The sequence below is a fragment of the Dendrobates tinctorius genome, unplaced genomic scaffold, assembly GCF_039654945.1.
Source record: "Dendrobates tinctorius isolate UK_male_01 unplaced genomic scaffold, ASM3965494v1 ptg000046l, whole genome shotgun sequence".
In the NCBI taxonomy this organism is placed as follows: Eukaryota; Metazoa; Chordata; class Amphibia; order Anura; family Dendrobatidae; genus Dendrobates; species Dendrobates tinctorius.
In genome coordinates, this window is record NW_027361714.1 from 16,727,999 (window position 1) to 16,754,935 (window position 26,937).

The window sequence follows — 26,937 nt, forward strand, 5'->3', positions numbered from 1 at the left end:
ATATTTAGAAACAGCATCTTTTCCTTTACACATCACAAATAGTTGTTACATTGTGTTGGTATATCACATACAATCTATTTAAGTTTGTGGGTGTAACGTGAAAAATGTGGAAAGTTCTCAGGGTATGAATAATTTTTCAAGGCACTGTAGGCAATATTTCTACCAAAGCCTGGCAATAAAGCACCTCATAGCAGAACTAGCATTCTATTAGCAGATGAATGTGGAAACATAAGTGAAATCTCTCTGCTTTCTACAAATAAAACAAGTGAAAAATCCACTTAGGCCGGTTTCACATTCACGCTTTTGAGCGCAGCGACGGCCTGCGCAAGGCCGCCGCTAAGCCCCGCCCCCTACCCCGCCTCCACCAGTATCTCCGCCTCCGGGCGCATGACGTTGCATGCGTCATGCGTCCCCTATCTTCATCACAGAGGGCGCAGGCCGTGCGCAGTCTGCGTTTGGCGGCGCATGCGTCCTTTTGACGGTGTGCCGAGCACAACCAAAATGCAACAGGTTGCGTTTGGCGCTGCTCGGCGCACCATCAAAAGGACGCATGCGCCGCCAAACGCAGACTGTGCGCACACTGCGCACGGCCTGCGCCCTCTGTGATGAAGATAGGGGACGCACGACGCATGCAACGTCATGCGCCCGGAGGCGGAGATATCGGTGGAGGCGGGGCAGGGGGCGGGGCTTAGCGGCGGCCGTGCGCAGGCCGTCGCTGGGCTCAAAAGCGCGAATGTGAAACCGGCCTTATACAGTAGATATTAAGATTTTAGAAGGACAGCAGTGAAAGTGTTTCAGACAAATGATGGAGTCCGTTTCTGATTCATGCAGCAGTTAGGTCAGGCCATATGAATCAACTGTCAGATTCCCTTTAAACCCTTCACGATCAATGATGTACATGATTGGTTGTGTCCCTGCCGAATCTTTCTCCGCACTTGAAAGCTGACTTAATCAGCCATCTAGTGCCTCTAACAGCCACTGCTGAATCGGAGATGCACCCACTGTTAACCAATTAAAGTCAGCTACTGACAGCGACATTTAACACGCGCACAGGTAGAGCTTCGTTGATCCTGCCCATTGGCATGCCCGTCACATGATCGCAGGGCGCCGATGGGTTGTCATGACAACCTGCTGAAGACCTTCATGTCTGTCATCACAATCCTTCTGTGAACACGCGCCCGTGGCCAGCATTCATGAGATCATGTTTTTTTTGCTATAAATAGCAGTGCTGAAGCTGAAGTCTAAGGGGACTATTAAACACAGTAAAAATGAAAAATATATATTTTTCCAAATTGATATCAAAAAAGTAAATAAAACATACACATAGTTGGTATTGCTGTGCTCAGAAATGTCTGATCCATCAAAATATAAAATTAATCCGATCGGTAAGCGGTAGAATGAAAAAAAAAAAATCAAAATGCCAGGCGATCAAAACATCATATCTGCCCCAAAATAGTACCATTAAAAATGTCACCTTAGGAGGTAAAAAAAAAAAAAAGGCCTCAACACAGATCCCGAAAAATTAGAATGCTACGTCACACAGAAAATGGTGACACAAAAAAAAAAAAAAAAAAAAATAGATATCGACAAGTTTCTGATTTTTTTTTTTTAACTTCGATAAACAAACAAAAAAAAAAAAAAAAAGACTATACATGTTTGGTAGCTATGTACTCGTACTAACCTGGACAATCATATTTCCAGGTCAGTTTTACCATAAATTGAACATGGTAATTAAAAAAAAAAAAACAAACAAAACCATTGTGGCATTGCACTTCTCAATATCACCGCACTTGGAATTTTTTTTCCTGATTTCATGTGCCAGAATGAATGGTGCCATTCAAAAGTACAACTCGGCCCGCAAAATCAAGCTCTCACATGGCTATATTGATGGAAAAATAGGTATTAGACCTACCGGTAATGATGTTTCCAGGAGTCCATCCTGACAGCACTATGGAGGACGTCCTCCTCCTCCTTACAGGGACAGGAAAGCACACGAGAGGTTAAAAGGCCATGTCCCACCCCCTTTCCCTCAGTGATTTGACAAGTACCACAAGGTGGATGATGCTAGTAACGGTTTAATGAAACAATCATATTACAGCATATGACATAACATAATACAACATAGTATAACATAACAGGGAGGGAACTACCCGTGCTGTCAGGATGGACTCCTGGAAACATCATTACCGGTAGGTCTAATACCTATTTTCCAGGACGTCCACCTGACAGCACTATGGAGAGTACCAAAGCACCTCCTCAGGGTGGGATTACTGCTTGGAGAACTTTTCTCCCAAATGCGGTTTGTTGGCCAGCTAACACATCTAGTTTGTAGTGTTTGCAGAATGTATTAAGACTAGCCCAGGTTGCCGCTCGACAAATTTGATCAACTGACGCCCCCGCCCGCTCGGCCCATGAGGCCGATACCGCCCTTGTAGAGTGGGCTTTTAAGGAATCAGGCGGGCTGGCGCCTTCAGCCTGGTAGGCGTCCGAGATTACTGAGGTAATCCAACGCGCTATGGACGCCTTAGAGGCCTTCTTCCCTTTATTCCTACCTCCAAAGAGAACGAACAGGTTCGGGTCGACACGCCAACTATTGGTGGCCTCTAGGTATTCTATAACTGCGCGCCTCACGTCTAGCGAGTGGAGCCGCCGCTCCTTCTCATTTCGGGGATTATCGCAGAAAGAGGGTAACACTACCTCCTGGTTCAGATTTCTTGTAGAGGCTACCTTCGGGGTAAATGCCGGGTCTAACCTTAGGATTATACTATCCTCTCTTATCTGGAGGTATGGATCCTTAGTGGATAGGGCCTGGATCTCCCCTATTCTTTTAGCCGTGGTAATGGCTACTAGAAAGGCCGTTTTACGAGTGAGAGCAGGGATGGCTATCTTCTCACTAAGGGCGAAAGTGTCCGAGCAGAGGAACCGAAGTACCAGGCCCAGGTCCCATGGCGGGGTGAGCTGCCTAATCGTGGGGCGCAGGCGCTGTGTGGCTTTTATAAACCTTATCACCCAGGGATGTGCAGCTAACTGATAATCGAAGAAGGCGCTCAAAGCTGAAACCTGGACTTTTAGAGTGCTGGGCTTGAGGCCTTTATTAAAACCTGCCTGCAGGAACCCTAGTATGTTAGGGAGATCAGGGGTACCTGCCACGAGCTCGGACCTGCCACCCTCCAGACAGAATCTCTTCCATATCTTCCGATAAATTGCCGACGTCACCGGCTTCCTGCTGGCCTGTAGGGTGGATATGACCTGCTCCGACAATCCTTTTGCCTTCAGGATGTCCCTCTCAGGATCCAAGCCGATAAATGGAGTCTTGCTGGGTCCGGGTGGTGGATCGGGCCCTGGTGGATGATGTTCTCCCACAAGGGCAGCTCGACTGGATCTTCTACTGCCAAGGCTCCCAGAAGGGAAAACCAGCTTCTCCTCGGCCAGTATGGCACTATCAATATCACTCTTGCGTGGTCCTCGCGTATCTTTCTGAGCACTGCCGGTATGAGGGCCAGTGGTGGGAACGCATAAGAGAGGGATTCTCCCCAAGTCTGACTCAGGGCGTCTACGCCCTCTGGATGGTCCATCGATTTAGGGAGTAGAATCTGGGAACCTTCGAGTTCTTCCGGCTTGCGAAGAGATCTATACTGGGGTTCCCCCAGCGCTGACAAAGCTGGTCGAAGATCTCTACGTTCAATTCCCACTCTGTCGGGTGGATCTGTTGTCTGCTCAGGTAGTCTGCCACTTCGTTTTGGGAACCCTCTAGATGTACCGCGGTCACGGATCGAACTGTCCGTTCTGCCCACGTGAATATCTTTTCCACCAGTGCCTGTAGTGGTTGATGTCTGGTTCCTCCTTGGTGTTTCAGGAATGCCACTGTCGTTGTATTGTCGGATAAAATGCGGACATGACGACTCTTTAGTACCGACCGGTTTCTCCGCAACGCTTCCCAGACCGCGAAGAGTTCCTTGAAATTGGAGGATCTGGCCTTGATGCTTGCTGGCCACTTCCCCTGGAAGATCTTCCCTTTTATGTGGGCTCCCCATCCCCACGCACTTGCGTCTGTGGTGACTACCACGTATGGAGAGGTTGTCCAATGCACGCCCACCTGAAGATTCCTGGCCTGTAACCACCAGCGAAGGGACTCCTTTACTCGTCCTGAGAGCCTTAGGGGTTTGTCTAGCGACGCCTGACTCCTGTCCCACCTCGCGAGAATCTCTCTTTGTAACAACCGCGAGTGGAATTGGGCCCAACGGACACACTGGATGCAGGCCGTCATGAGGCCCAGGACCTCCATTGCTTCCCTTATGGAGCATTGACGCCTCAACAGGCCTCTGGTTCTGGCCTGAATGGACTTCTGCTTCTGCTCGGGTAGCCAGGATATTCTGTCGGCTGAGTCTAGGAGGACTCCCAGGAATACCTTTCTGGTGTCTGGTGTGAGGTCCGACTTCTCCCAGTTGATCACCCAGCCCAGGAACTCCATCACAGTAGTTGTTCGGATCCTGTCTCGGATGAGCGCTTCTTTGGATCTTGCCACCAGTAAGAAGTCGTCCAGGTACGGCACAATCACAATACCCTGATCTCTCAGGTAGGCCACCACCTCTACCACCAGCTTTGTAAAGATCCTGGGAGCTGAGGCCAGCCCGAATGGTAGTCCCTGGAACTGGAAATGGCAGGTCCGGGCTGGTGAACTGATCGCGAACCTTAGTAGGCCTTGGGATGAGGGATGAATAGGAACCTGATAGTATGCCTTTTTTAGGTCTAGGGTGCACATAACTGCGTCCCTGTCTATCAGAGGAATTGCGGATCGGATTGATTCCATCCGGAACCTCCTGTGTCTGACCCAAGCATTTAGTGGCTTCAGGTTTATGATGGTGCGGGCCTCGCCGGATTTCTTTGTGATTGCAAACAGGGAAGAGTAGTGCCCTTTCCCTCTTTCTGACGGTGAAACTGGTATTATGACCCCTGAGTCTAACATGTCCTGAAGATCCGACCACATTGCGGAGTCCTCCTGGACGACAGTGGGGGCGATATATCTGTCGGGGGGAGGAGAATAGAGCTCTATCCTGTAACCTTTTCTGATGGTTCTGAGGACCCACTGATTGTTGGTGACTCGTGACCAGTTTGCTGCAAAGTGGCGAAGTCTCCCCCCAATGCCTATGGCGTCATTGTCTCCTCGATCTAGATGTCGATGCAAATGGGGGACCTCTGTTCCTCCCACTTTGGCTGAAGGAGCCTTTGTAGGAGCTTCTATTAGACCTCGCCCGGCCCCTAAACTCTGACTGTCCTCTGAAGAAGGAGCCTCTCCGAAAGGACTGGGACCGCCTGGGCTTTTCTTCCGGGAATCCCTTATTCTTATCGGACACCAGCTCAAGGATATTATCCAGGGCTGGACCAAACACCCTCAGACCCGAGAAAGGGATGGCAAATAACTTGGCCTTAGAAGGGTTATCCCCCGACCAGGATCTAAGCCAGACTGCTCTCCGGGCCGCATTAGAGAGGGAGCTGTTTCTGGCCGCAAACCTAACTGATTCCGCCGACGTATCCGACAGGAACGCCGTGGCTGATTTCAAGAGAGGAAGAGATGCTAGTATCTCTGACCTCGGGGTCTTGTTGGTTAGGTGTTCCTCCAACTGCCCCAACCACAGGAACATAGACCTGGCCACCGAGGTGGCTGCTATGTTGGCTCTAATCAGGGCCGCCGACGTCTCCCATGCTCTTTTTAACAAGACGTCCGCCTTTCTATCCATCGGGTCTCGAAGACCGGATGAGTCCTCGGCTGGGATAGCCGACTTCTTAGTAACCTTGGCGACCGGGACGTCGATCTTAGGGACTTCTTCCCACGCCCGAGTTTCCTCGGGATCGAAGGGCAGTCTATTTTTAAAGTTTCGGGAGAGTGTCAACCGACGCTCTGCTTCTTTCCACTCCTCCCGGATCATTGCTTTGATGTGCTCGCTCACAGGGAACACCACCTGTTTGCGGGACACCAGTCCTCCAAACATTAAGTCCTGTCTGGACTGTGGCTTAGGGACTTCTTCCATCTGCATGGTATTTCTGACCGTGTGTACCAGCTCGTCCGTATCCTCCAGTCTGAATAGGTACTTTCTGTTCCTGACTATCCCCCAGGATCTCGCCTTCTTCCTCCTGATCTGAGTCCCGGAAATCAGATTCCTCGCTAGGGCTCGCCTCTGATACTGGGACTGGTTCCCACCTCGGACGCTTGCGACCTGGCCCAGGGCTGGGGGATCGACGCCGGGATGTAGGGGCCTGAATCTCTTCCCTAATCAGCGACCTCATTTCGGAAAGTAGAGATGGCTGTTCCTCGCCTATGACCCTGGAGGTACAGGGACCGCATAGGGTCTTGCTGTAGGTGTCTGGCAGCTTTACTCTGCACACCGGACATCTGACTGATTTGGAGGTGGCTTTCGCCGGGTCCTTCCCCGAGGGGGACTCAGCCGGGGTTCCCTTTTCCTGATAACATAAGGGGCACCTCATCAGATCTGGGCTGTGGGGACGGGTGGGGAGGGTGGTCTGCGCTATGCGCACTTACCCCTCCACCAGATGCAGTGTTGCCTTCCATCCCATGGCGTCCGATGCAGTCACACAGCCTGGAACAACCTGTGACGACTCTGGAGAACGCTTTGGTCCAGGAGCGCGCGCGCCCTGGATTTGAAACCGGCGTCTGACGTCACCGGATGTGACGCTGGTAAGCCGCGCCTCCACTTCCTGCCGGGCATCTGCGCGCGACCGCGCTCGGCGCGTGCAGGGAGCCATTCCTGCTATGGCGCTCCGGCCTCCACTGCCCAGCCGTCGGCGTCGTCCTGCGGGTACTCGGCCCGCCGCGGCCGATTGCGCCCACTTCTGTCGGTGCCCGCACGGCCAGCCGCCTGCGGGGAGCCGACCCGTCCTGGAGCCGAGAGCCCCTCCACCGGGAGGAACGGCTCCCTCCAGGAGCGCCGTCCTGCTCCTGGCCTTTGGAGCCGAGGGACTCCCCACCGGGAAGTTTCGGCCCCGGGACCTCTTGACAGGGGAAGGATTGGACCGGCCGCACGATCCCCTGGGTCCCTCCGGTAAGCTCTCGCGTGTCCCTCCGTGCAGGGACAGGAAAAAACACTGAGGGAAAGGGGGTGGGACATGGCCTTTTAACCTCTCGTGTGCTTTCCTGTCCCTGTAAGGAGGAGGAGGACGTCCTCCATAGTGCTGTCAGGTGGACGTCCTGGAAAATAAAGTTATGGCACTTGAAAGAAGGGGAGGAAAAAACGGAGAACGGTGGGTGAAGGGGTTAATGCTATAGACACACAACATGATCCCACATGAGATGCCATTACCATGCCTGCCTATATGGCCATACCTGGATTTTAGGTAGAACCGACATTATAGAAGCTCCGATGCACAGAAGCAAATTGACACTGATGAAAGCTTTATTTTCAGTGCAGCCATCGGGATGAGTGTAGTAGACATAGAACAGGACTACTGCCACCAGGGACAGGGCATAGTTAATACCAGTGGCTGACAGCAGAGCTAAGGAAGCAAGAAACATGGATTAGACAGGTGAGGATGTTAACACCATAATAAAGATATTATATCAGTATAACTTACACTGTGATCCTGAAATTTACCTATGTCTTAAAAGACATTGTTCACCTTGGGAAACATATTTTTATAGTTAAATATAAGTATTTTAGATCTAAAAATTATTTTTGCTAAAAATTTGTAGTTTTGCTTTTCCAGAATATTGCCTTGCACATTCAACTTTGATGTAGTCTGTGGCCATAAACAGCTGAGAGAAGCCCAGAAAAAGACATAAAAGACTTACAAACTATCTTAGCACGTTGACAGATTTTCAGTTAAAACGAATCTGTCACCCGGTTTCTGCTACCTCATCTGAAAGCAGCATGATGTAGGCAAAGAGACCCTTATACCAGCGATGTATCCCCAAGATTACTGGGTGCAGCGGTTCTGACAAAATCAGAGTTTTTAGATTTTGCAATGAAAAAGCTAATCCTGCCCACATGAGGCTCTGTATATACAATGTCTATAGACAGTCAGCTGCCTATCAGAGGAGTGGGCTAGTTGGATTTTCATGCATCAGCTGCCGTGTCACAGCAATGATAAGCAACACAGAGGACATAGAAGGTAAATTGTGCACAATCTTGAGCCCGAATTACATTCACTTACGTTAAAAAAATGTCTCCAAGGTAGAAAACCCCTTTAAGTGTATGGGCTAGTAACTTTTACTAAACAGGACTGGGTAAGTGTGGCTCACCTGCGTACCAGCACCGGGAGTTTCCTTCTTCCATCTTTTCAACCCAGGATTCATTCCAAGAATGAGCAAAATCAATCAGCAAAACAAGCTGGATGAGTATGAAGCAGAAAGCACCACCCATGCCGACATAGAACCACACTGAAAAATACAAAAAAAATAGAACCTATCATAACTAATTATGTCACAAACATGTCCACAACTAGAGCAGGAAAAGCACAACCCGGACCAAATAATAGGAAGGATGTCCAATCTTTGTACTACCGATCACCATGCAATGATGTCAGGGAGCACAGATCATACATAGCATGGCCATCTCTGACCGTCTCCGTCACATAGCAGTGGCCGTATGCGGCGTTACAGAAATGGAGTATGTGGGCTTTTTTTTGTCAGATGGACATTATGCACGTACACCTCTCCTAAATCCAAAAGTTTGCTATTGGTTCTTCATTTTCATTGAATATAGGAAATGTCCTCCTGAAAAGGACAGACTTACCTGTGGTGAAAGGTCCTTCAGGGATAAAAAAGGCACCGACTGTAATCCCAACGGCTGCCACAAACTTGAAGAACCAGAAGCTGCAGAGAGAAAGTCACACGTGAATAATCATCTATGTATAAGGAGGAGTGACTGATCTGTGAAGAACTGTGAGAAATCATGCACTTGTATATGTGGGACATGAAGCTGAAGACCAGGAGGTTACGCATGGCTGTCCCTAAATTCAGGAAACGCTAACATACTGCATGGCTTGGGCATGCCTACTACCGCCCCCCATACAAAGCCTGGGAGACCGATGCTGAACTCTACTGTCCGTCACTCCCACAGATTCAAAATCAGCAGGAACCGCGGACGATCAGAAGAATAGATAAGTGTGATCTATTGATCATTGCGCAAACCCATTTAACCCTTAGTCTGCCAGGGTTTTTGATAATTTGTGCCTTTGGTAGCTAGGGAATTTTTGTACTTTTGACATGTATGAAAAAATAGAAATAAAATTACATTAAAAAAAAATTTGATATTAAACCGCCATCGCTATATATTTTGTGAAAGCAAACACTCGTCAGATTGTCAAAATGCTGCTCGGCACTTTATACACACAGGCAAAGTCACGCAATGTTGAGTCAATCTGAATTTTTTGTAATAGATTTAAAAAAAAAAAAAAAAAAGTATTTCAGTGTCTAAGACTAGTTTCACACCAGCGTTCTCGGGAGCAGTGCAGGGCCGCCGCTAAGCCCCGTCCCCGCCGGTCAGCTCCTTCTAGGATCGCATGACGCTGCACGCGATCAGTGTACCGTATATTTAGCGATGGGTACGCTGACCATGCGCTGGTATGATTTTGCTGGCGCAAAACGTCACATAAAATCACCCCAGTTTAAAAAGTCTACTCCTTACAGTACTCAACTAGTATTTAGGAAATTGGTTAACCCTTCAGGTGTTTCACCTGATCCAACATGAAATGGAATGAATAAACGAAAAATATAATTGTTTTATCCATGATTTTTTTCCCCAAAATGGAGTAATAGGAGAAGATGGCTTACACAATCAATTTCTTCCAAGTACAGCAATATCCGCTATGTGGTTGACACTACTGATTGGGCGCACGGCACAGTTCAGATGAGGAGGAGGAGCTCTAATTCTGCTTGAATAGTTTCCTGTTGCAAATTACATTTGCAGAGCACCTGCGGTAATGTTATAGGGGAAAATTTCCCAGGGGTGACCCCATTTTTGGAAACTACCCCTTCCAGGCATTTATAAAAGCCTAGTGACCATTTCTCACAAATTCCTCATTAACCCTGAATCTTCGTAGATCGTATAATAGCACTGGGTGTCAATGTGCTGTCGTTACAGCACAACGCTCAGTGTGTATCAGTTTGATATCTTACTGACCTTGGTTTACAGTCTATTATGTCTGAACCTTTTAGATGTTTAACCACCTGTTTTGTTCTATTTTTTTTTTTTTTTAATAAAAATTTAGGGAATTATATTGCAAGCAAATTAACTACATCCAGTGCAATACATTATGATTGGACAATAACACCCAAGTATGGTGGGCTGATTTGATTCATATCGTATTATGCTCTCCCACTTTAGAGGGAACCTGTCTCCATGAAAATACTATCCAATCTGCAGGCGCCATGAAAATACCATCCAATCTGCAGGCGCCATGAAAATACCATCCAATCTGCAGGCGCCATGAAAATACCATCCAATCTGCAGGCGCCATGAAAATACCATCCAATCTGCAGGCGCCATGAAAATACCATCCAATCTGCAGGCTCCATGAAAATACCATCCAATCTGCAGGCGCCATGAAAATACCATCCAATCTGCAGGCTCCATGAAAATACCATCCAATCTGCAGGCTCCATGAAAATACCATCCAATCTGCAGGCGCCATGAAAATACCATCCAATCTGCAGGCGCCATGAAAATACCATCCAATCTGCAGGCGCCATGAAAATACCATCCAATCTGCAGGCGCCATGAAAATACCATCCAATCTGCAGGCGCCATGAAAATACCATCCAATCTGCAGGCTCCATGAAAATACCATCCAATCTGCAGGCTCCATGAAAATACCATCCAATCTGCAGGCTCTACTTTAGGTTTCCATCACACACCCTGGTGATCCCTGTACTGGAAAAATCAGTACTGGTGAAATCCGTGTTCAGTGTCCACACGTGTGACATCCGTGTGTCCGTGCTCTGTCAGTGTGACAAGTATGAAATGAAAAGCAGCACAGAAATTAAAGTGTTTAATGTATTAAAGAAGTTCAAAGATAGATATAGATAGTGACGAGGAACAGGATAGATAGAAATACAGTGCTGTGCAAACTAATTGGGACAAAGCATTTTTTAAGTAAAATCGTAAGTTGGTTACCAGTCAGTGATTCAAACCAGTTTTAACTGCTTTGAACAGGCACTCACACCTGATCAAAGCAGTTAAAACTGGTTTGAATCACTGACTGGCAATCAACTTACCATTTTACTTAAATGCTTTGTCCCAATTAATTTGCACAGCACTGTAGGTCAGTGTGATTTTTAATCAGTGCTTATTTTTCTGTACATAATTTTCATTACCAGCTCTTCCCCCTTGCCCTGGACATTAACCCCTTACAGCCATCGGACTGAATAGTACGTCCGACGGCAGTGTCCCCGCTTTGATGTGGGCTCTGGCGGTGAGCCCACCTCAAAGCCGGGACATGTCAGCTGTTTTGAACACAGCTGACATGTGCCCGCAATAGCTGCAGGTGTAACCGCGATCCACCTGCGGCTAATAACTAGTTAAATGCCGTTGTCAAACTCTGACAGCGGCATTTAACAAGTGCTCCCGGCTATCCGGACGGAAATGCGCGCATCGCTGACCTCCGTCACGTGATCGCAGGTCACCGATGTGTCGGCATGACAACCAGAGGTCTCCTTGAGACCTCTATGGCTGTTGATGCCGGATTGCTGTAAGCGCCACCCTGTGGTCGGTGCTCATAGCAATGCAGTAATTCTGCTACATAGAGGCGATCTGAGCATTGCCTCTCTATAGAAATAGAAGAGCCGATCAAGCTATGGAAGCTTCTACTGAAGCATGCGAAAAGGTTTTTAAAAATAAGAATAAAAAAAAAAACTAAACGTTCAAATCACCCCCCTTTTGCCCCATTCAAAATAAAACAATAAAAATAAAATCACACATACACATTAGGTATTGCCGCGTTCAGAATTTCCCGATCTATCAAAAAAAGGTTTAACCCGATCGCTGAATGGTGTAGTGAGAAAAAAAAAGTCAAAACGCCAAAATTACGTTTTTTTGGTCGCTGCGACATTGCACTGAAATGCAATAATGGACGATCAAAAGATCGTATCTGCACCAAAATGCAAATTTTGGAATTTTTTTTCACCACTTAGATAAAAAAATGCCTAAACATGTTTGCTGTCTATGAACTCGTAATGACTTGGAGAATCATAATGGCAGGTCAGTTTTAGCATTTAGTGAACCTAGTAAAAAGGCCAAACAAAAACAAGTGTGGGATTGCATTTTTTTTTCAATTTCACCGCACTTGGAATTTTTTTCCCGTTTTCTGTTACACGACATGGTAAAACCAATGGTGTCGTTCAAAAGTACAACTCGTCCCGCAAAAGATAAGCCCTCACATGGCCATGTTGACGAAAAAATAAAAAAGATATGGCTCTGGGAAGAAGGGGAGTGAAAAAAGAAAACGCAAAACCGAAAAAAGCTCCGGTCATTAAGGGGTTAAGATTACTGCCAGTCACAGGCAGCGCTTCTCACGCTCAGCATCAATCACCAGTAGGCAGAGGCATGCAGAACCAGTGAGTGGAATGGTGCACTAAGTTTCTAGGCCATTTATAGAAGTTCAGTTTCTGCAGCATAGAGGCAGCAAGTTAGGTCCATATATATTTGGACAGAGACAACATTTTTCTAATTTTGGTTCTAGACATTACCACAATGAATTTTAAACAAAACAATTCAGATGCAGTTGAAGTTCAGACTTTCAGCTTTCATTTGAGAGTATCCACATTAAAATTGGATGAAGGGTTTAGGAGTTTCAGCTCCTTAACATGTGCCACCCTGTTTTTAAAGAGACCAAAAGTAATCAGACAATTGACACCAAGACTATTTCATGGACAGGTGTGGGCAATCCCTTCATTATGTCATTCTCAATTAAGCAGATAAAAGGCCTGGAGTTGATTTGAGGTGTGGTGCTTGCATTTGGAAGGTTTTGCTGTGAAGGAAACATTCGGTCAAAGGAGCTCTCCAAGCAGGTGAAACAAGCCATCCTTAAGGCCTGTTTCACACTTCAGTTTTTTCTGTCAGTCAAAATCCGCCAAAATAGCGGAAAACGAATCCGCCGAAGGTAAAAATTTAAAGGAGAGAGAGGGAGAGTCCAAAGGATGGCCATCTGTCAAGATCCGCCAGTAATGCAAGTCAATGGGGAAAAAAATGGATCCGCCAAGCAAAATGGCGGATCCGTTTTTTTTGCAAAACGGCGGATTTTGACTGATGGTGAAAAACGGAAGTGTGAAACAGGCCTAAGCTGCAAAAACAGAAAACCCATCCGAGAAATTGCTACAACATTAGGAGAGGCAAAATCTACAGTTTGGTACATCCTGAGAAAGAAAGCAAGCACTGGTGAACTCATCAATGCAAAAAGACCTGAGCGCCCACGGAAGACAAACAGTGGTGGATGATCGCAGAATAATCTCCATGGTGAAGAGAAACCCCTTCACAACAGCCAACCAAGTGAGCAACACTCTCCAGGAGGTAGGCGTATCAATATCCAAATCTACCATAAAGAGAAGACTGCATGAAAGTAAATACAGAGCGTTCACTGCACGGTGCAAGCCACTCATAAGCATCAAGAATCAAAAGGCTAGACTGGACTTTGCTAAAAAACATCTAAAAAAGCCAGCACAGTTCTGGAAGAACATTCTTTGGATAGATGAAACCAAGATCAACCTCTACCAGAATGATGGAAAGAGAAAAGTATGGTGAAGGCGTGGTGTGGTACAACTCATGATCCAAAGCATACCACATCATCTGTAAAACACGGCGGAGGCAGTGTGATGGCTTGGGCATGCATGGCTGCCAGTGGCACTGGGTCACTAGTGTTTATTGATGATGTGACACAGGACAGAAGCAGCCGAATGAATTCTGAGGTATTCAGAGCCATACTGTGTGCTGAGATCCAGCCAAATGCAGCCAAACTGATTGGTCGTCGTTTCATACTACAGATGGACAATGAGCCAAAACATAAAGCCAAAGCAACCCAGGAGTTTATTAAAGCAAAGAAGTGGAATATTCTTGAATGGCCAAGTCAGTCACCTGATCGCAACACAATTGAGCATGCATTTCACTTGTTAAAGACTAAACTTCAGACAGAAAGGCCAACAAACAGCAACTGAAAACCACCGCAGTGATGGCCTGGCAGAGCATCAAAAAGGAGGAAACACAGCATCTGGTGATATCCATGAGTTCAAGACTTCAGGCAGTCATTGCCAACAAAGAGTTTTCAACCAAGTACTAGAAATTAACATTTTATTTACAATTATTTAGGCTAGTTTCACACTAGCGCTTTTGAGCGCAGCGACGGCCTGCGCACGGCCGCCGCTAAGCCCCGCCCCTGCCACGCCTCCATCGGTAGCTCCGCCTACCGGCGCATGACGCTGCATGCGCCCTGCGTCCCCTATCTTTATCACTGGGGGCGCAGGCCGTGCACAGTATGCGTTTGGCGGCGCCTGCGCCTCTTTCACGGTGCGCCGAGCGCAACCAAACTGCAGCAGGTTGCGTTTGGCGCAGGTCGGCGCACCGTAAAAAAGGCGCATGCGCCGCCAAACGCATACTGCGCACGGCCTGCGCCCCCCAGTGATAAAGATAGGGGACGCAGGGCGCATGCAGCGTCATGCGCCGGTAGGTGGAGCTACCGGCGGAGGCGTGGCAGGGGGCGGGGCTTAGCGGCGGCCGTGCGCAGGCCGTCGCTGCGCTCAAAAGCGCTAGTGTGAAACTAGCCTTAATCTATCCAGTTACTTTTGGTCCCTTTAAAAACAGGGTGGCACATGTTAAGGAGCTGAAACTCCTAAACCCTTCATCCAATTTTAATGTGGATACCCTCAAATGAAAGCTGAAAGTCTGAACTTCAACTGCATCTGAATTGCTTTGTTTAAAATTCATTGTGGTAATGTCTAGAACCAAAATTAGAAAAATGTTGTCTCTGTCCAAATATATATGGACCTAACTGTATATCGCCTACAATCTATGTGCTTAGTTCACACTGTCAGTGTGGCTAACAGACTCCCATTAAAGAAAGCAGATGCAGTAATGCATGAGCACTCTAGCACCGCTCCAGTCCATCCTACACTCTGCTGCCTGACTAATCCACCTGTCTCCCCGCTATTCCCCACCTCCCCCCTATGCCAGGCCCTTCACTGGCTTCCTATTGCCCAGAGGATCCAATTCAAAACCCTAACCATGACATACAAAGCCATCCACAACCTGTCTCCTCCATACATCTGTGACATGGTCTCTAGGTACCTACCCGAACGCAACCTTCGATCGTCCCAAGATCTCCTTCTCTACTCCCCCCTTATACAAGACTTCTCCCGTGCTTCCCCCATACTCTGGAACTCCCTACCGCAACACATCAGACTCTCACCATCAACGGAAACCTTCAAGAAGAACCTGAAGCCCCACCTGTTCCGACAAGCCTACAGCCTACAATGATCCTCAGTCTACTGAACCACCGCACGACCTGCTCTAACCTCTCCTACTGTATCCTCACCCATCCCTGTAGACTGTGAGCCCTCGCGGGCAGGGTCCCCTCTCCTTATGTACTTGTGTGTCCCTGGTCTTACACTTGTATATATTTCCCCTTTTCACATTTCCCCTTTTCACATGTAAAGCGCCATGGAATAAATGGCGCCATATAAATGCATAATAATAATAATAATAATAATAATAATAATGAATCAAGGATATAGGATAACTAGTATGGAGGATGGAAGGCAGTTTTCCCAGAATCACCTTCACATTTTAGAAATCTACTCATCTTTAGCAAGCAGATAAACCTCACCCATTATGCACCGCAGCACGCGGATCCTGACTACTCTTCACTTTAATCATAAGAAGGGAAAAGAGAAGGAAAAACATGGCCATTCCGAAGCACACACGATACACTGCTTTGTATCCGACCAGCACGTCACAGTTTACATGTGCACTGACTCCTGGAATTGAAGATCCCATTCCTCCCTCGCAGAAGCCAGGAATCTGGAAAACAATAGGCCATGGTGTAATAAACGTATAGAGACGTGGTATAGCGGACATGGATTGCTTTCTGTACTGTTGGAACATGAGATTTAGCAATTTTCTGACCTTTTTTAGATGCTCCTCCATTCCTGGCATTAACATCACACAAGCAACTCCAACCCCAAGAAGTAAAAAGAAGGCGTAGATGAGACGGGTGACGGTGGAGTTGTTCCCACTCGGGCAGCAGCGACACAGGAGACATGGCGCACTGCCACAGAGGCAGGGAAGCTGAAAGACAATCATCCATGAGCATTAAACTGAGATCTGCACTGATGGGCAACAGAATAAACCAATCATGGCATTGGATACTATTCAGAAAACTGCTATCAACATTAAGAGCCTAAAGGCTTCCCAACACATGACATATCACCTACCCAGAAGAAAAGTGAGAAATGTCTGATTCCTGGGGAGAATGGGGGGCCCAGAGCTACTGGCTGCGGTTGGGGTTGCCTCCTGGCATTGAATTCAATGAAGACAGCAGAATACAGCGCCCAGAGACAAACAGCATAGTATGCGACCAAGCCGCTCCATTCAATCCTAACTGTAGCGAGGGGGGACAGAGAGCCCAGGACCCCCACTCTAGGAATCAGTCTCGGCCACTGAAATTATATATATTGGAGGCGGTGAATCCCCACGGCTCAGTGAACACGGGTGGATTTACCTGCATTCAATAGAAGGCAGCGCTTTGGACACGGCGAACATGCCCTGCGTCCAACGTGCTGCTAGTTCCGGATTGTGGGCCGCCTTATGCTACTTAGTTGAGAGTGGAGACCAGAGGTGACGGCTTGTAGAAGAGCCTCTGCCTAAGCTGTGGAGGGGGCGCCGCAGACAGGTAGCGCACCGGCACCCCCGCCAGTGCACTTGTAAATAAAATTTGCACATGGATAAAACACAAATTTCTGCACGAGTCACAAGATAGCCGGGAAATTGATGTTCATGGACCTGTGTGACACTGCCCCGTCCCTCTGCTAGCCTAGGGCCAATGTTACTGACAGATCCCCTTAGATCACAGGACATTACTGCACATGGGGCAGTTTCCGCCACACCTACATACCTAGCCACTATCGCACATAGGTACTGTTCCAACTAATGGACCCGTGTAAGAACCCGCTGAGTGATTTCCGTGCAGCAGTGTATGCATGCACAACCCATATACAGGCTGAAAGCCTGCAGGTGAGCGCTGCGTTACGTCTGGAGCATAGAACTCAAACAATAATAAAAAAGTGCTGACCTGTCAGAGTATTATAATCACAGGTGCTGAGACGCCCAACCAGTAATAGCGGAAACACAGGGTTACTCATGCCCCGCTCACTTACACATCAGGATGACGTCACGTCTCAGACCCGCTGATTGCTCACGTGATCCAGCAGTAGACGGATGTCAGAAGCCCCGGCCACCTCCTGATATGGAGGTCAGCAGAGCAGGAATACCCCTCTCTAAGCTGAGCACTGCTCCCTGGGAGCGCGGGGAACGTATTCATGGAAAATATGAAGCGTTGGGATCCGAGAGCTGATCAGAAGACGGTCCGTATTAACCCTTTATACGCAGCTCGGCATTCAGACTGACACACTGCTGGAATCAGCGTCTCTGCCCCTACAGCAGGCTGCTCTCAAGCAGATCAGCAAACTCCTGCTGACAGATTCCCACCACTTATAGGTAATATTGTACGTTTAACCCTTCACTGCGTAACGCCCTCATTTATTTCTGTCTGACAGTACTAGGATACCAGATCTCAGCTGCCTGGAGGAGGATGAAAGAAACAGCGGCTGTGTCCTACCACACGGTACTGAGGGAACCCTGGGCAGCCATGTCACTGGCACACGTCCATGGTGGATGTGTCAGCAGCACCACCCACACTCCCAGTAATTACCCAGCTGGCGGCGGAGCACAGGCCGAGGACTCCCCCCATAGCGGCCTCGACGTCGTAGAGCAGAAAATGGATCCGCTACTCCTTGTTTACAGCCAAAGCAAGCTGCACTACGTCACTTCCGCCGCTAGGATTCCACCCTGTGAGATGTCACTAGTCACTACCGCATGGTGACCTCCATTTTACTGGAGTCCTGTCTGCAATTAGAACAATATAAAACAGTGACACCTGCAGAAGAGACAGTAAGAGTGGAGAGAGTAGGGCCTCTTGTGTGCGGAGTTATACTATCACGTGATAGTGTGATGTTTCTCTACGCCAGAACGCTGTTGGGTGACGTCACTTTGCCGTACGACGTCGGGAAAATTGCGTAAGTGACAGTCATTTTATGAAAATCCACCTATTGTGCAGGAGAGCAGCACCAACAGTACGGACGTGTTATACTGTGTGTGTATATATATATTCCATGTTGTGATGTCAGCAGGAGGGCTGCAGTGACATAATGTAATATAATAGGTAACATCTGTAATATAATAAGGTAGAGTGTAATATATATAATATAATAAGTAGATTGTAATATATTATATAATAATGACATATATGTATAATGTATAACATAATAATGAGATATAATATGGAATGTAACATGTATAATATAATAAGGTAGAGTGTAATATATATAATATAATAAGGTAGAGTGTAATATATATATATAATATAATAAGGTAGAGTGTAATATATATATATAATATAATAAGGTAGAGTGTAATATATAATATAATAAGGTAGAGTGTAATATATATATAATATAATAAGGTAGAGTGTAATATATATATAATATAATAAGGTAGAGTGTAATATATATATAATATAATAAGGTAGAGTGTAATATATATATAATATAATAAGGTAGAGTGTAATATATATATAATATAATAAGGTAGAGTGTAATATATAATATAATATAATAAGGTAGAGTGTAATATATAATATAATAAGGTAGAGTGTAATATATATATAATATAATAAGGTAGAGTGTAATATATATATAATATAATAAGGTAGAGTGTAATATATATATAATATAATAAGGTAGAGTGTAATATATATATAATATAATAAGGTAGAGTGTAATATATATATAATATAATAAGGTAGAGTGTAATATATAATATAATATAATAAGGTAGAGTGTAATATATAATATAATAAGGTAGAGTGTAATATATATAATATAATAAGGTAGAGTGTAATATATATATAATATAATAAGGTAGAGTGTAATATATATATAATATAATAAGGTAGAGTGTAATATATATATAATATAATAAGGTAGAGTGTAATATATAATATAATATAATAAGGTAGAGTGTAATATATAATATAATAAGGTAGAGTGTAATATATATATAATATAATAAGGTAGAGTGTAATATATATATAATATAATAAGGTAGAGTGTAATATATATATAATATAATAAGGTAGAGTGTAATATATATATAATATAATAAGGTAGAGTGTAATATATAATATAATATAATAAGGTAGAGTGTAATATATAATATAATAAGGTAGAGTGTAATATATATAATATAATAAGGTAGAGTGTAATATATATATAATATAATAAGGTAGAGTGTAATATATATATAATATAATAAGGTAGAGTGTAATATATATATAATATAATAAGGTAGAGTGTAATATATATAATATAATAATGAGATAATATGTGTAATGTAAAATGTATAATATAAAAGATATTGTATGTTCTCCCCGTGTTTGCGTGGGTTTCCTCAGGGTACTCCGGTTTCCTCCCTCATTCCAAAGACATACTGATAGGGAATTTAGATTGTGAGCCCCATTGGGGACAGTGATAATGTGTGCAAACTGTAAATCTCTGCGGAATGTTTTATATAAAAATAAAGATTATTATTATTATTATATAATGAGATATGATGTATTTTGTAATATAATGGTTGCCCCTTAAGGATCCTTTCAGTTTTTAGTTTTACTCTTTTGTTTTTCCTCTCCTTTCTTCCTTTCTATTTTTTTCATGCACATTTTGGGGTACATATGATGTACTGGTTGCTTTTTATTGCATTTTTTTTTGGGGGGGGGTTGCTACCGAAAAAAAGGCAAATCTGGTGCATCTATTAGTTTCCTTTTCATCCTTTAACGTATGGCGTCAGTAATGCCACATTGTGATGGAGCAGCCGTACAGACACAATGATGATAAATAAGTTTATTTTTACAGGGTTCGCATTTCTTAATTTTTTTTACTTTTTTAGATTTTTTAGTTCATTTTCGTATTTCTGGTGTAATGTTTCATCTTTTTAGGGAACTTACTTGATCGCTTACACTATATACTGCAGTGTCATTGAAGCCCAGTCATGGGGCAGGCCTTCATAGGAGGACTGAGGTGGCAGCAATGGGGGCCTTCAGCATGCCTCCAACTGACATATTAACCCATTGACTTCCCAATTGTTTTGCGTTAGAAGCGAGGAGGGCGTTGGAAGTCGTTATACAAGTGCATCGTTGATGGCACTATGTATATTCTGCTGTCAATGTTTTAGAGTGGCATTTAAGTTGTTGAACACTAGTGATCAGTGCCAGCTCCAGTCGACGCTGTTAGAGACAGATGCTGGCTGTGTAACATACCTGGCATCTGCCTAGTGTGGAACAGACTCAGCTCCTGATCCCGCTACAATACATGCACACCATGACTGTGACAAAGTTACTTTAGATGTATAGAAAATAAACTTCCACCAGAGGGCACAGCAAAGTTAACTTAACCCCTTTCTGACATCGGACATAATATTCCGTCCATGTGACCTGGGCCTATTTGACCAAGGGACGGATTATTATGCAATTTTATTAACCCCTTCGAGACCCATGACGCCTACGTAGGTGTCATGAAAAGTCGTGCCCAAACGACCCATGACGCCTACGTAGGCGTCATGCTATAAATCGCCCTCCTGCGGGTCGGGTGACCGGGGTCACTGAAAGGTTACCCGACCCGCACAAAGAGGACACTATAGTTAATCCCAGGGGGCGTGGCTTAGCCCCCACGTGCCTATGATCACTCTGATTGGCTGGTAAAAGTGAAACAGCCAATCAGAGCAATTTGTAATATTTCACCAATGAAATTTGGTGAAACATTACAATCCAGCCATGGCCAATGCTGCAATAGCATCGGACATGGCTGGACACCGACACCCGACCCCCCCCACACCGACTGACGGGGGCCATCGGCCCCCGCCACCGACGGACAGTGGCGATCGGTCGCCGCCATCCTCATCTGCACCCCCTCCCCTTCCTTTCACTCCCCCCAACTTCCGATTCCCCCCCGGAACCGCTGATGTCCTGCTGTGGCTCCTGGTGTCCCGCCGTCCGAATCAAATGGCGGGCGCATGCGCAGTGCGCCTGCCATTGTCCAAGATGGCGGTGCCCATGAATTTGCCGGCTGCCCATTCATTGTTCATTTTGATCACTGTGATAAACTCTCACAGTGATCAAAATGAAAAAAAAAGTAAATACACCCCCCGTTTATCACCCCCATAGCCAGGCACAAACAATAAAATAAAAAATATATATTTTTTCCCATTTAGGGTTAGAATTAGAGTTAGGGTTGGAATTAGGGTTAGAAATAGGGTTAGGGTTAGAAATAGGGTTAGGGTTGGAATTAGGGTTAGGGTTGGAATTAGGGTTAGAAATAGGGATAGGGTTAGAATTAGGGTTAGGGTTGGAATTAGGGTTAGGGTTAGAAATAGGGTTAGGGTTGGAATTAGGGTTAGGGTTGGAATTAGGGTTAGGGTTGGAATTAGGGTTAGGGCTGGAATTAGGGTTAGGGCTGGAATTAAGGTTAAGATTAGGGTTAGGGGTGGGTTGGGATTAGGGTTAGGCTTGTGGTTAGGGTTAGAGTTGGGATTAGGTTTAGGGGTGTGTTGGGGGTTAGGGTTGTAGTTAGGGTTATGATTAGGGTTGGGTTAGGGTTAGTGGTGTGTTGGGGTTAGAGTTGGAATTCAGGGGTTTCGACTGTTTAGGCACATCACGGGGTCTCCGAACGCGACATGGCGCCACGATTTATTCCAGCCAATTTTGCGTTCAAAAAGTCAAACAGCGCTCCCTCCATTCCGAGCCCTGACGTGTGCCCAAACAGTGGTTTACCCCCACATATGGGGTATCAGCGTACTCAGGAAAAATTGCACAACAACTTTGGGGGTCTAATTTCTTCTGTTACCCTTGGGAAAATAAAATATTGGGGGCTAAAAAAATGATTTTTGTGAAAAAAAAATGATTTTTTATTTTCACGGCTCTGTGTTATAAACTTCTGTGAAGCACTTGGGGGTTCAAAGTGCTCCCCACACATCTAGATAAGTTCCTTGGGTAGTCTAGTTTCCAAAATGGGGTCACTTGTGGGGGGTTTCCACTGTTTAGGCACATCAGAGGCTCTGCAAACTTAACATGACGCCCGCAGACCATTCCATCAAGTCGGTATTTCAAAACGTCACTACTTCCCTTCCGAGCCCCGACGTGTGCCCAAACAGTGGTCCCGCCCCACATATCAGGCACCAGCGTACTCAGGACAAACTGGAAAACAACTTTTGGGGTCGAATTTATCCTGTTACCCTTGTGAAAATAAAAAATTGCGGGCTAAAAAATAATTTTTTGAGGAAAAAAAAATATTTTTATTTTCACGGTTCTGCGTTATAAACTTCTGTGAAGCACTTGGGGGTTCAAAGTGCTCACCACACATCTAGATAAGTTCCTTGGGTGGTCTAGTTTCCAAAACGGGGTCACTTGTGGGGGTTTTTCACTGTTTAGGCACACCAGAGACTCTGCAAACCTAACATGACGCCCGCAGATCATTCCATCAAGTCGGTATTTCAAAACGTCACTACTTCACTTCCGAGCCCCGACGTGTTCCCAAACAGTGGTCATCCCCCACATATGGGGTACCATCGTAATCAGAACAAACTGGACAACAACTTTTGGGGTCCAATTTCTCCTGTTACCATTGTGAAAATAAAAAATAGCGGGCTAAAAAATCATTTTTCGAGGAAAAAAAAAATTATTTTTATTTTCACGGCTCTGCGTTATACACTTCTGTAAAGCACCTGGGGGGCATCTAGATAAGTTTGTTGGAGGGTCTAGTTTCCAAAATGGGGTCACTTGTGGGGGAGCTCCAATGTTTAGGCACACAGGGACTCTCCAAACTCGACATGGCAACCGCTAAATAGTCCAGCATATTTTCCATACAAAAAGTCAAATGGTGCTCCTTCCCTTCCGGGCCCTGCCGTGCGCCCAAACAGTGGTTTATGACCACATATGAGGTGTCGGTGAACTCAGGAGAAATTGCCCAACAAATTTTAGGATCCATTTTATCCTGTTACCCATGTGAAAATGAAAAAATTGATGCTAAAAGAAAATTTTTGTTGGAAAAATTAAAATGTCCATTTTTTCCTTCCACATTGCTTTAGCTGCTGTGAAGCACCTAAAGGGTTAATAATCTTCTTGAATGTAGTTTTGAGTAGCTTGAGGGGTGCAGTTTTTAGAATGGTGTCACTTTTGGGTATTTTCTGCCGTATAGACCCCTCAAATTGACTTCAAATGTGAGGTGGTCCCTAAAAAAATGGTTTTGTAAATGTTGTTGTAAAAATGAGAAATCTCTGGTCAACTTTTAACCCTTATAACTTCCTAACAAAAAAAATTTTGTTTCCAAAATTGTGCTGATGTAAAGTAGACATGTGGGAAATGTTATTTATTAACTATTTTGTGTCACATAACTCTCTGGTTTAACGGAAAAAAAATTCAAAATGTGAAAATTGCGAAATTTTCAACATTTTCGCCACATTTCCATTTTTTTCACAAATAAATGCAAAAATTATCGACCTTATTTTACCACTAACATGAAGCCCAATATGTCACGGAAAAACAATTTCTCAGTGTTTCAGGCAATCAGATTGCCTGAAACACTGATGTCCCAGCTTATAATCAGTGCTCCAAGATGACAGATTATAGACTGCTGCCTGGCAGCACGAGACATGACCTGGACCTGCTCTGATTGGCACGACTGACAATTACATCGATCGCACCAACCACAGGGCACAGCCACTGTGTGACCGCGCTGTGACCGGGCTGTGCCCTGAGTGTGACCTGCCTAGGATCAGAGTAGTAAGAGCACCGATCCTAGGCTGGTGCCTGGCAGCGCTAGGCATGGCCTGGACCCGCTGTTTGGCGTGATTGACGATTACATCGATCGCACCAATTACAGGGCACAGCCGTGGTGTGACCGCGCTGTGACCTACCTAGGATCGGAGCTGTAAGAGAACCAATCCTATGCTGGTGCCTGGCAACACCAGCGTCACCAGGGTCAGTTCTGATTTGTGCGTTTGTTGTCATCATCGATTGCACCAATGACAGGGTACAGCAGCAGTGTGACCACTCTGTGACCTGTCTGTGATCGCGCTGCACGTCCTCACAGTAGCTGAGTATTTGGGCAGAGAGGTCACACTACCAGATTTGCGCTGTGCTGGGCCTTGTGGTGCCACAGAGGCCTGTGACACCACAATCTGCTCAAGAAAGAAGGACAACGATCAGAGAAGAAAGAAGACAGGACAGAGAAGAAAGAAGTGAGAAGACAACTGTAATTGTTTTGATCCCTGCCTGATCTCTCCTCATCCACCCAAATCCCCCTCTTTCCCCTTCAAGCTCTTTATACCCCACTCCAACCACCCTTTGCGTCATCTCCATGTTCACATCCAGCATCAGCCGTGCTTTGATTAGTGACACAGTTCACTCATCAGAGCTCATTCCTGCTGTTTTCCACTTTTCTTTTTCACCCCTCCTTGCGCCACCTCTGTGTTCACATCCAACTGAAGCCAATCTTTGAATACTGATGCAGTTCACTCATCAGAGCTCATGCCTGCTGTTTTACACATTTTTCTTTTTCACCACCTCCGTGTGCACATCCAGCAGCCGCAGATCTTTGATTAGTGACACAGTTCACTCATCAGAGCTCGTGCCTGCTATTTTACACACTTTTTTTTTCTCCCCTCTTTGCGCTACCTCCGAGCGCACATCCAGCAGCCGCCAAGCTTTGATTAGTGATGCAGTTCACTCATCAGAGCTTATGCCTGCTGTTTTACACACTTTTCTTTTTCACCACCTCCGTGTGCACATCCAGCAGCCGCCGAGCTTTGATTAGCTACACAGTTCACTCGTCAGAGCTCGTGCCTGCTGTCTTGCACTTTTCTTTTCACTGACTTTTTGTCTCCCCTGTTGCTGTTTTTTTTCTTTTAGCTTTTTCTTTTCAAACAAAAAAGTTTACACCAAGCACTCTCTCACACACACAACTAAAGTACTGATACAATCACCACATACACTAAAAAAAAAAACGTCCCACTCGTCCTAAAACGCTATTCATTGGAGGAGGCATATGCTTTCATTGCCTCTGACACTGATAGAGAGGGATAGAATCCCTTTTTCTATTTTTCGGACTCGTCCTCTTCTTCCTCCTCTTCCTTCTCAGGTGCTGCTGAACCGCCACTCAGACTTCCCAGGACAGAAGGTGAAGTAGCGCCCCCCATTCCAGAAGATTAACCAGCGCCCCCCCTTACTGACCCCGTACGGACCTCCCCCCCATGAAAATTATGAGTCACTGATTCCTGATTTTTTGGCATAATCAGGAATCAAGTTTGACGCCACCGGCCTCACAGTACTAGACTTTTTCAAAGTCTTTTTCTCTGAGGATTTTGTTAACCTCATGGTGGGCCAAACGAATTTGTGCGCTCATTAATTTTTGGCAGAAAACCCCGATTCATCATATTCTAAAACTGGTCTCCTGTAGATGCAGTTGAAATTATGCAGATTTGGGGCCTGGTCCTTCACATGGCGATCCTGAAAAAGCCAGAACTTTGGCCATATTGAAGTGTTGATGTTTTACACAACACTCCAGTATTCCGAATGGTCATGGCCCGGACACATTTTGAGGCCATCCACAAATTTCTGCATTATACCGATAATGCACGGTGTCCTCCCCGAGATGACCCCAACTTTAACCTTCTGTTCAAAGTTCGGCCAGTCATCAACCACTTCAACAAAATGTTTTCTGAGGTGTACGTGCCCCAAAGGGACATCTGCGTGGATGAGTCACTAATTCACTTCAAGGGGTGGCTCAAATTCCGCCAAGTAAGCTTGCAAGGTACGGAAATAAACTCTATAAGCGGAGTGACAGTACCTCAGGGTACGCCCACAGGTTTAGAGTTTATGAAGGGAAGGACACTCGGATTCAACCCCCGGAATGTTCCACGGTCCATAGAGTGAGTGGGAAAATTGTGTGGGATTTGGTGCTCCCATTGTTGGATAAAGGTTATTGCCTCTATGTGGATAACTTTTATACCAGCATCCTACTCTTCAAGCGAGGTACCGCAGCCTGCGCTACTGTCTGCAGAAATCAGAGGGCTCCGAAAAACGCTAATTGGGCAAATGCTCAAAAGGGGTGACAGCAGACCCCAATGTTGTGACCACCTGCTGATGATCAATTACAAGGACAAGAGGGATGTCTTTTTCTTGAACAACATACATGTTGATGCATACATGGGGGGCATTGATCTCTCTGATCAAGTCCTCCAGCCGTACAGTGCTTTGAGAAAGGCCAAGGTGTGGTACAAGAAGCTGGTCATGCACATCGTACAGATGGCAATGCTCAACACTTTCCTGCTGTCACGATGTGCAGGCGAAACCGCTACGTCATACCTTCAGTTCCAGGAGGTAGTGACCAAGGCCTTAATCTTTGGAACTTAGGAAGGAGCGGGCCCCTGAGTCTGCCCTCCCTGCCGGCCTGACCCGCGCTGAACTCTGCAGCATGGGAGAATGAACTGGTATTTTCCCATGCTCAAGAGTTCAGTGCTGGTCAGGTTGTGAGGCAGCGCAGCATCAGTGACGTCACTGCTAGTCACTGAAGCAAGTGCCGGCAGCTTCTCATTCATTCATCAGTGGTTTACA

The 26,937-nt window shown here is 45.7% G+C and overlaps 1 protein-coding gene across 1 annotated transcript in view; it reads right to left on the bottom strand.

Moving 5' to 3' along the window:
* The window catches only part of SERINC1 (serine incorporator 1), a 34,521-nt gene extending 16,434 nt beyond the window's left edge, over window positions 1–18,087 (bottom strand). Inside the window, exons 1-6 of the mRNA XM_073575737.1 lie at window positions 17,929–18,087; window positions 16,125–16,286; window positions 15,826–16,019; window positions 8,748–8,827; window positions 8,255–8,392; window positions 7,340–7,509 (exon numbers count right to left, since the gene is read on the bottom strand). Coding sequence (XP_073431838.1) covers window positions 7,340–7,509; window positions 8,255–8,392; window positions 8,748–8,827; window positions 15,826–16,019; window positions 16,125–16,286; window positions 17,929–17,967 — 783 coding nt within the window. The 5' untranslated portion in view covers window positions 17,968–18,087. The remainder of the gene's footprint in view (window positions 1–7,339; window positions 7,510–8,254; window positions 8,393–8,747; window positions 8,828–15,825; window positions 16,020–16,124; window positions 16,287–17,928) is intronic.
* Between the last annotated feature and the right edge of the window lie 8,850 nt (window positions 18,088–26,937).